The 10,883-nt window shown below is 38.2% G+C and overlaps 1 protein-coding gene across 2 annotated transcripts; it reads left to right on the top strand.

Moving 5' to 3' along the window:
- Positions 1 to 260: 260 nt before the first annotated feature.
- On the top strand, positions 261 to 9,314 carry NMRK1 (nicotinamide riboside kinase 1). 2 transcript variants are annotated; one of them, XM_048291310.1, is made up of 9 exons: positions 261 to 434; positions 2,525 to 2,584; positions 3,010 to 3,100; positions 3,743 to 3,791; positions 5,223 to 5,385; positions 5,464 to 5,535; positions 6,529 to 6,638; positions 7,592 to 7,681; positions 8,632 to 9,314. In XM_048291310.1, exons 2-9 carry the CDS (start codon positions 2,556 to 2,558, stop codon positions 8,658 to 8,660), a joined length of 633 nt encoding a protein of 210 aa, XP_048147267.1. In that variant the 5' UTR covers positions 261 to 434; positions 2,525 to 2,555; the 3' UTR covers positions 8,661 to 9,314. The 2 variants fall into 2 exon arrangements, with proteins under 2 accessions (XP_048147267.1, XP_048147265.1); XM_048291308.1 differs by lacking the exon at positions 8,632 to 9,314 and adding an exon at positions 8,046 to 8,608 and having other exon boundaries at positions 352 to 434.
- The last annotated feature ends 1,569 nt before the right edge of the window (positions 9,315 to 10,883 follow it).

The following is a 10,883-nucleotide window of genomic DNA, read 5'->3' as shown; positions in this document are numbered from 1 at the left end:
GCGCGAGCCGTGGGATGAGGCCCCGCCGCTTCCCTGTCGGCGGGGTGGGGGAGCCGCCGAGGCCGCGGGGCCGGGGCTGCCGGGAGCGCCGCTCGGGTGTTCTGTGCGCGGGTCCTCCCCGGCTCGGAGGTGGGCGCGACCCGGACAGCCCCGTCACAGGACGTGGGAGGCGGGCGCTCCGCCTGTGCGGAGCCCTGCTGCCGGACGGATGCGCTCTGAGCACCCTCTCGGCGTGGTTGAAATTAAGTGCGAACTCCGGAGGCGGTGAAGTGCTGCAGCTGCAACTGGTGGAGGTGCGGCCGTCTGTGGCGAGCGGCGCGCATCGCCGGGAACCTCGGCCAGCCCTGCTGTGTGGGCTCGATACCCGTGAGAGACATTCCCGGTCCGGGTCTGGTGCACCTGCGGGTGTCCCCGCGCGTGGGAGCCTTGCCGCGGTATGCCCTTAAACATGGGGTGGCAGGAATGCTGTGCTAGCGGTGTCATGGGTTTGTGCTCTGTTTAAAGAGCCAAATTGACCCAAGATGGTTTAGGATTTCTGTGTTGAAGCATTTATGACAAATTTGCTTTTGAAATTTGTTTTAAACATTACTCAGCGGGGCAGAAGAGTTGGTGTGGTTTTTTATAATGCTGTTTTTTGCCGTAGACTGGGAGTAATTTTCATATAGACAGTGACATAATATTAAAATCCAAAGCTGAACGTGTTTGCCCGGTTTGTTGCATAACATCTTTTGTGGGACAAAGGGTAATCCTCTGCAGCACAAACCTTACTAATGATTTTTGGAAAAGAGCTTTTTCTTATTTTAAGTAGCCTGAGTATCATCACTTCCTAAGAACAGATCATCTGTCTGCTCTCTGCGTTGATACCAGTACTATAAGCATGCAATGCATCATTGAACTTGCAAATTTTAATTTTCTTAGAAAACTAATGTGTACTAACTTAAAAAACTCGCGAATGCTGACTACTGTAGATAAGCAGCACCACTAGAAAGCGATGGCTATCATATGGGTGATGACCTGAGCTAGTTGGTATGTCTTTTGTTGCTGTTGGTTTGTTTTTTGGTTTGTTTTTTTTTTTTAACATAACCATGCATTGGAAAGTATGCAAAGATCATATTACAGACCTGTGAAACAATTGAACTTCCAGTCATGGCACTAAATGCAAAATGATATTATTATTTGAGACTCTACATGTGTCTAAAGCTTACTTTCACAGAAACGGTGTGGTTTTGCTTTCATACTGATGCCCTGTAAGTCTTTTCTTCCTACAAGTATAGTACAGATGCATGTTTGTTGGAGGCAGGGCGAGTTTTGCCTGCTCAGTCCTTTCAGGTCTTAGGTGTCATAGGCCTTACCCCTCCATAAGGGTGACCTAGGAGGACGGAACAGGTGAAAAAAAAGGTGTTTGCATGTGGTTAAATAGTTATAAATTGATGTGTGCTCATGGAAAACGATGTTTGACAAACAAACTGGCTTAAAAAACTAGATCAGGGCTGCTGCCAACAGAAGCAGCCTTATTACAACCTGTCCTGCTACATCAGACCTTTGCAGGCACGGGTAACCGGATAGTGAACTGGAGGGAGCTTGTTCAGCTGAAAACAAACATTGTTTCCCCTCTGTCTTTGCAGAACAGTTTTTCAGCTGCAATATTTTTCCAGGATAGTTCACTATGTACTCTGCAAACACCTGTTCCAGAAGAAAGTTCAGGGGAAGGAGCTGGGGCAAGACAGAAGTGTGTTTCCTGGCAGTTCTGACTACTGAAGGTGTTCAAGTACTTAGGGTTGGTGGGATATGGTGGCAGCAACAGGGATATGGTGGACAAATTAACCTTTAGAGTTTACTCTTCGATCTTTTCTGAAGCAAATCAAGTGCTACCTAGTCCTCAGTACTAAGTCAGCTAGGATGGCTTAAACTGCCCTTACAGTAGTTCTAATGCTTCCAGATTAATTAATGTTGGTGGAGCAGAGGAGAAGGATTTGTATGGTCTGTGCTGTTAATGCCCTCAGAAAGGGAGTGGTGAATTACACAGTGAATATTCCGCTGCCAAGACCAGGGCCATAAAACAGTTTTTGAACGTACTCTTGGTTACAAGTTTTCATGAAATTTTAAAACATCTTTCTCCTTAGCATGCCACTTGTTTCTTTCTTAATGATTTTGTTTGTTTTGCCACCACAGCTTCTGTTTACCTAGTCTATTTTATATTGTTAATGCTTGAGCTAGTGATTGTGCTTTTCTTTAGGAACTTGTGTATTAATATCGTTAGAACTGAATCTCTCAGAGTTCCTTTCAAATGATTAAAATACTGTCAAAAATAAAGTACATTGGAATTTATGATGGGGCATATATATTGCAGTTTTTTTGTTAGCATTAGAACAAGCAGCTGAGGTTCTGACTGTACCTTTGCAAAAAGAAAAATTATGGACAACAGGAGAGAAAATAAATCATCTTTATAATTGGTATTTCTTAATGCAATGGTTCATTTCTTGTTGCTGGATTAAGATTTTTCACTGGCTATTGTTTTTGACAGTAAAAAGGAAGAACTGAGGGGAAAACAAGCTATGAAAGTACTGGTTATTGGCCTTGGAGGGTAAGTTATACAAAATTAAATTTCCTCTGCAGCTTAAGACTAGTCTTCTTCTTAGAATGAAGTGATATAATTTCTATTTCTGAATACATATTTTTTGGAAACTGGATTACAAATGCAACATATAATTGTATAATTTTATAGCTTGTAACTCTTAAGAAATTGTTCTATGTCTGTTGGAGACCTCAGGAGCAGGTATCTCTAGCATCTTTCTTGGCATTGCTTAATCTGCTGTACTGATTGTTGAAAACTGTTGGAATGTGCCAGAAAATTTCTAGAGGTAGAAAGTATTTGATGTGACTAAAATTTGGGGGGGAGTTTTATTGTTTCTTTGCATATAACTATATGGAAATGTATGTGTGAGCATGTACATATGTTTAAAAGATTAGTTTTTGCCTTGGTGAACTTTTTACAATGTTTTCTAACAGTGTAACAAATGGAGGGAAAACAACACTAGCAGAAAAACTTAAGAATATGCTTCCCAACTGTGATATAATCTCTCAAGATGACTTCTTTAAGGTAACAGTTTTAATGGAAAAACCTGATAGGTAAAAGTAGGCCTGAGTAGATTTCAAGTCTTTTTTCAGTTTTCCTATTGATGAACTTTTAAAATTGGTGCTGCTTAAAATATTGTTAATTTCATAAGAACTATGAAATGACCACTGGAGTAATTGAAATTTAAGTGGCCAAACCACTGAATATACTCAGCAAAAAGAAATTTACTGTCTTCTTTGCCACCCTTTTAAACCCTTTTAAAATAAGGAATGGGTGTATGATGGATGCATTTTTCAAGATCCTTTGTGCTAATGAGTTTAATGATACTGTCTTAAGCCTACACCCATACAGCAATAAGTAGTTCTTTGTCTCCTAAGTCAAAACATGTGTTGATGTTGGGGGTGTTTGTTAAGGAGGGTGAAGGAGCTCTTATTTCTTAGGTAAAGCTATAATGAACTTAAGTCACATGGAGTGTTTGTTGTTCTAGATTAAATAAAGTTTTTGTGGCATGTTTTAACAGTTGTTTACATCAGTTTAATGTTGAAGATAAATTTAAGTAATTTGATACAAAGTTGTATAACCCTTACGTTTATAACCAAAGAATATGTATCTCTCAGCATGGTCATAAAAGCAACCTTGAAAAAATTAAATTTTTTTCCCCTTCAGCCAGAGTCTGAAGTAGAAACAGATGAACGTGGATTTAAGCTGTATGATGGTCAGTAACTCTGATGCACTGTTTTTGAACATTGTACTGAAATTGTTGTGCTGAGCTTCAACACTTCTTCTACCCCATCCCCTTGCTCTCTTCCCTTCTGAGCAAGGCAGTAAACAAGTGGTTCAGAGCAATCCTTTGCTCAGTTTCTTTCAGTTCACTGAGATACATAAGAAAACTCGCCTAACTACTAAATACCTCAAGCTAATGCTTGACCTTTCCTTTTCTCTTTTGAATCTTTTTCTCTTTTTCTTCACTTGTGTCTGGCCTGGTAGCAAATGGTAATGTTCAGTTAAAAGTCTTGGCTTGCAGTACTGGCATAAGCTTAACCTCATCGCTTCCTATGTAATGGTGGCCTTTTTTATTTCACTTTGGCTAGTGAACTCATGGGATGTCACTACTGAGTTTTCTAAATCAGTCAAGACTTGGGTCTATCCTGACACCTTTATTTCATGTCAGTTCTCATATAAAGGACATCTGTTTTTAAGTTAATGATTAATGCTGGTTCAGTTTATTCTTAGAGATGTCTAGATCCAGGTCCACTTTAGGCCAGTGTTTTGTGTCAGGTCATACCTACTGGTAAACAGTTGCTTAGTTAGTAGCTAATATCTGTTGATACTTTCTGATCACAAAATGTATTACTGAGAAGATTGGTCAGACCATTCAGTTGTACCTGAAAACGTGTGATTACCAGCTATGCAGTCTTTGGCTCAACTTCCAGACTTCATGTAAATGGAATGTGAAACTGGAGGGATTAACTGGACATCCCTATTCAAATACCTGGATTTAATGCTGCTCTTAAAAGCTCTTTAAAAATGTGTTTGCTGTTACGGTATCCAAAAGCCGCCTTCTTTCTACCTTTCAGTACTTCCTCAGTATATTCTTGTGTGTCTACAGACAAAACCAGGTGTTACATTGTGCTGTTTTGCTTTGTATGGCATGCTCCTTTAACCCTCTCTATGCCCACCCACTGAACCTTATAAAAACCCAAAGCAAAAAATGTTGAGCATCCACTCCCCACCTTTGACAGTTGACAGAAGGGTGTAGGTCTCAGGATTAGTAAGTTTTTACAAGTTTTGTTGAAGCGGAGAGCAGGATTAGTAAGTTTTTACAAGTTTTGTGGAAGCGGAGAGCAGTTTCTGTCAAGAAGTTAAAAGCTGTGAATTCAGGCAATTTTAGGTGCCATAAAGTCCAGAGAGACTACACCCGATAGAAATACCCCAATACTGATGCAAACTTTGGTTTCAGGAAATCATCAGTTGCAGACACAGAACTACTGATAAAATCTTGGGGATAATCCTGTTCCCCTTCATTTAAATTTGTATGTAGATTATTTGATTCTTACTGATTAACATAGGGGTACTTAAGGGTTCTTTTTTTTTTTTCTTTTATTCTTTGGTTTTAAGGGATGTTTAACTTTCTATTTTCATCTAGTACTTGATGCCCTCTATATGGATGAAATGGTGACCAGTATTCGCAATTGGATTAAAAGCCCAGCAAGCTCAGGTGTTGTGACAGAAGAGCCACAGAATACATGTGACAATGTGAAAAGTGTTTATATTTTGATTGTTGAAGGCTTTCTCCTTTACAATTATGAGTAAGCAGTAATATGTAACCTGGTAAATTAAAAGCTACCCTAAAATGGAAGAGGGAACTAAATATGTTATTATCTTAGGCCACTTAATGAACTATGGAATAGAAGATATTTTTTGACCCTTCCTTATGAAGAGTGCAAAAGGAGAAGGAGGTAAGATTATTGACATATTGTTTAAAAAAAAGTCACTAGCCCCTAAACTGAAGCGGTCCTTTTGTACTAGCTTTTCTTCAGTGTTTGCAGAATGTAAGCTATTAAGATCATCTCTTCTCTCTTTGTTTGTTTTAGGTTTGTTGGATTTGGTTTTTATTTTAGTTGAAATTGATTCAATTCAATAACATGGTTATTGAAGTATTAAGTGCTTTACAAACACTAAAAGGAGAATTTGTTGTCCTGATAAATTATTTAGATTACTGATTGCATATTTGAGTAAAACCATGTTTAAAATGAGAAATGGTTAAAAAAATACTAAGCAGTCTTATTCTTGGTTGAATACAGTCAATCGATGATTATTCTTAGAGTAATGATGTTCATGTGTGGGTTTAGTACAGTTTTGTTCAGATTGTCCATTAATTTTACTGTGGATCTGATCTAGATTATTGAGCTGGTGTCTGACTTGCCTCCAAATTTGGAGCAATACTGTGTGATTGGAGTAATATATATGTTCACAAAGTCAGAATCTGCTAGCTGAGTGAAGAAATCCTATATTCAGTTGGCTTTGGTTGATACCACTTTCTTGGTTTCTCAGTAAACTCAGCTGAGACTTTAGTGTCCTGAATGAAAGAGACTAGACTAAACAACTAGTCATTTAAAGCTTGAGAAATCTGTATACCTAAGAGGAAAAAGTAGCTTATTTTGATAATAGTGTCAATACAGTTTAATTTATCTGTAATACCTTTTATAATTAAAATCCCCCAAACTTTTACCTAGTCTTAAATGTGATTTGATTGGCAGAACTAGGTAAGATAGCAAAAGACAGCAAAAGCTCATATCACAGATTGAATTAGAACAAAGGAGCCTCCTTTGCTCCAACAAAAATACAGCCAGCCTTACTTTTTTTATTTTGGATAAAAGCTGTTATTTAACCAGCTGACACTAGGGGAAAATATAAAACATACATGGGGAGATGTATGTATTTTTGTGTAGGACCAGAGTCTATCAGCCAGCAGATACACCGGGATACTTCGATGGACACGTGTGGCCTATGTATCTGAAATATAAAAATGAATTGGAAGAGAATGCAAGTATGCAAGTTGGTATGGTATTTTTAATTTTAAACTTAAAAAATTTATAACTGTGGCACTTGTGCAGCTTTTGTTAAATTGGGTGTTTTTTTAAATGGGACAAAATCTTCTTCAAATGTTTTTGTAGCTCTTAGACAGTAGGTTTTGACCTTGCTATTGGTTTATACTTCAAGCCTATAGGGTTTTGGTTTTGTTATTTAAAAATGAAAATTAGGAAGTTAAAAAATAGAAATGTTCTGATCACTAATTAAGTCCACTTAACAAGATAACTTCGTAAGATAATGTGCGTATGTCTAAATAGGAAGCTTCTGAGACGATAGCTGATGGACTGGCAGAGTTCTTCAGAACAAAACTGAAATCCTGGTTAAGTCTTGTAATAAGCTGAAGATGCTCTAGGTGCTGACTGTCCACACTAGGTCATCAGTTTTGCATGAGAAGTGTCAAAACTGGGCCAGCTGTTGGGGCACTGCCACAAGTTTGTGTGATGTTCGAAGCTGTACAGCTCTTGGACTACCTGCTTCTGGAGTGGGGGCCAGAGGGAAGGGTGGCTCCTTCATCGTTAGCACACTGCTTGTTGCTGTGCAGTAAGAATAAGAAGTGCAGTGCTCTTCTGTGACTTGCTCAAAGGCTGAAACTGAGGAATCTGAAATGTTCTACTGCACAGAAACATTTTTGCCAAATTATTCCATTGCTCCACTGTCCTCACATAATTACCATTACCCTTATGAAGACTTTTATGCCACAAAAAATTGTAAATTAATTATTAACTAGAATACTTTGCCATTACGTTGGTTTTTAACATGTAAAACGAGTTTGGGGAAGAAGAAAAAGGGAGTTGCTGTTCTTGGTTTTAATTTTTTTCATCTCTTCTGATGGCATCTATAGGAATACTGAAAACTTTGCCAGTTGCTGTTACAGACAGCTGGCATAGAACTCATTAACACCTTTTCCTTTTTCTTCCTCAGATTATTTGGATGGAACAAAATCCCAAGAGGAGCTTTTATCCTATGTGTATAGTGATATAATACAGGAATTAAACAAGTTGAGGGAAGAAAGTAAGTAATGTTACTGGAAATCGAATCTATGTATCCCATTTCATGTTAACAAGAAGCTAATGCTTCAATTGGAAAATACTACAAGAATTATATAGATCTATATTTCTTTATGAGCTACCGTACCATGTTTGCTCATTACTCTGAGTCAATCTAAGTTAAAACTGTGAGTTCCTTGAAATTGGATGTTCTAAGATCATAGTTGCATCCACTGTTACTTAATGATAAAGTAATTATAATAAAGGGGAAACAGAAGGAATATGGGATAAAACATCAGTGAAAACAAATGTGTTGGTGGAATTAATTTCTAATATACAGTGATGTCACTTGCAAACACTACAGATTAGATATGTACTTTTTATTTTAGATCAGCAGGTCACAGCATGATAACGTAGAAAGCCTGGGTTCATTTGATATGAGTTGAAAACACCAAGACTGTCATACATGGCAAGCCAACCAACTGAGCAAATGCTCTGTGTGTGACCATGATGCTACTTCATATAACAGAAGAAATTTTGTAGTAATTATTAACTCTGTCTCGGGTATGGAGACAGAGACTGTTTAGGACTATGAACAGTGCGTTCTTTAAAATTCCTTTAATCAGTCCTGCTTTGGCTGAGCTTTAAATCTGATTGAATGTGTGCATTTTAAAGAACATGAAGATTTTTGTGTACAAAACTAAACTATAAAAATGCGGTTCTGTTGGATTAATAAGCATGTCTGAACATGGATGATTGCAATTTGAAATGACCATCTAGAAATGACAATCTAATATTTTTAGGAGCTTATTATCACTGATAAACCTGCTTAGAGGAACTATCTGTGTAAATTTATGTAAGTTGTTATGCTGCTTATTCAGTAACTGAATTAATATGTCACAGCTAAACTTACTTAGATTTGCTAAATACATTTTTGGTGTTTGCACAGTAATTTTTATGTTGTTTATTGTTTAGAGCAGTTGGGAATAGATGCTAAAAAATGAAAACAAACCCGAAGAGAACTCCGATTGTTGGAAAAAGATGGGGAAATAAGATGTAGAGAATGGAGATGCATCATTAACAAGATACAGTACCTATATTGTTCAGAGATTGACTGGGATGACATAGACTACTAGACAATAAATCCATGCTTCAGGCAGGAGGAAGGAAGAAGTAATTGTTGTTAATATTCATAGCTCAAGCTGAAAGTGAAATGAAAATGAAATGTGAATGAAATGTTGTCAATGAAAATGTTCAGAAAGCAGGAATGCTACACAAATGTGAAAGCTTTGTTATAGAATTAGCGTATATATATTTACGCAAACTAGGAAATTGGGAAATTGGATAGATTTTGTTGCTGAATAAGTAATGTCTAAACTCTTTATATTTTCTAGACAACAGGTTACATTTTTATCAGCCAGAATAAAAATAAGGCTACAGACATGGAAAGCAAAGGATGGATTATATTACTTGATAGGTGACAGCTGAGCTGGTCAGTGATTGAAATGTAATACTTTATTGTAAAAGTACTAAATCTATATATAAGAAAAAAGATGTTATCAGGTTACAGCTGTGTTTAGCTGTGCTTAAAACAAAGTGCTTCCAAATATAATTTTGTATTATTATTTTGCACTAAAAAGATTTCATGTTTCACTTGATCATTTGCTATGATGGACCGTCTGACTTCAAACTGTATTTTTGTTTTCATTATCCTTTGGAAAGAGTACAACTGCAAGAGATTAGCTAATGCATGGGCTGGTTGTGGTGGGCTGACCTTGGCTAGCCACCAAAACTGCTCTATTGCTTCGCGCTTCTCTGGGAAGGGGAAAAATACGATGAATGACTCATGCATCAAGATAAGGACAGGGAGATCACTCAGCGGTTATGGTCACATACAGTCAGACGTGGTTTGGGGAAATTATTTTAATTTACTGCCAATAAAATCAGAGATAATGAGAAATAAGAACAAATCATAAAACATCTTCCTCCCCATCCCTCCCTTCTTCCTGGGCTTGGCTTCCCACACAAATTCTCTATCTCCTGTCTCCCAACAGCACAGGTGGAGGGGCAATGGGGATTGTGTTGCTCCTTAACGCTTCACAGTCTTCTGCTGCTCTAGAGTGGGGTCCCTCCCACAGGGACAGTCTTCCACTTCCACCTATTCTGCATGGTGATTCACAAGAGGGAATGAACAATGGTATCACCTGACTTTGCAGATGATACCAAGCATTCCTAAGTAGTCCAGCGTTGGTGCAGTGGCAAGGAGCTCAGTTTTGTCAGATCCTCCTATAGGGAAAAATGGTAGATGAGCTCCAGTACAGATCTATGCATTTGTGGTGTAAATCATTACTTGAATATACATGGTACTGAACTTGTGCTTCAGCAAGAGCTCAGGGCATACATAGATCGTTTATAATTCTTCTGTAATCATACCACAGTTCTGAGCTGCATCAAAATTTATTAATTTTTTTTGCAAACAAAACAGGTGGTCCTACTTTGCTCCTGTGTTAGACCAGTCCACGTTTTCAGAGCTGGGCAGTTCTGGTTTCTACCAGAAATTTAGAGGGAGTCCATAGTAGAGTTAGAAGAAGGGCAACTAAATGTCAAAGAAATGGAGAAGCTGCTTTGCAAGGAGAGACTAAAAATGCTGGGACCACTCAGAGTGGAGAGGAGAAGATCAAGGGGAAAATGGGCTATGGTTTACAACATCTTGAAACCTGTGAGGCAAGTGGATGAAGAACTAGTATTCACCAAATTTTACGAATACTAGTCTGGGGGGCACTTCCTCATTTGAAACAGATTAACCAATTATATTAAGGTGGTATTTCACACAGATGGAGATGATACTTTATGCAGCAGACACTGACCTTCTGAGATGTAATGCCAAAGGTGGCAGATAGTACCAGCAAGTTCAAAAGGGATCCAGAAGATTCATTGACCCTTCACACATAAGAAGTAGTAAAAGAAGCAAGCAGGGCTATATCATGGATGGACTGTAGAAATGTGGTGGGCCTAAATTGTGTGCTCTTGCCAGTTGCTGCAGCAACTCAGCAGGAAAGGATAATGAACTCTTCTGAGTATATTTGGAAGATAAAGTATTTCAGGTGCATTTATAAAAGCTTACAGAGCTGGCCTGTAACTTGGCACATTGGCAGAATGCTTTTGGTTTGCAGGTGGTACAGCCCCTGACAGAAAAAATCTAGTTTGCTCTTGGTGAATGCCTTTTG

Source organism: Corvus hawaiiensis, chromosome Z, assembly GCF_020740725.1.
Source record: "Corvus hawaiiensis isolate bCorHaw1 chromosome Z, bCorHaw1.pri.cur, whole genome shotgun sequence".
Classification (NCBI taxonomy): domain Eukaryota; kingdom Metazoa; phylum Chordata; class Aves; order Passeriformes; family Corvidae; genus Corvus; species Corvus hawaiiensis.
The sequence above is the reverse complement of the archived record's forward strand: the minus strand, read 5'-3'. Positions and strand labels throughout refer to the sequence as shown.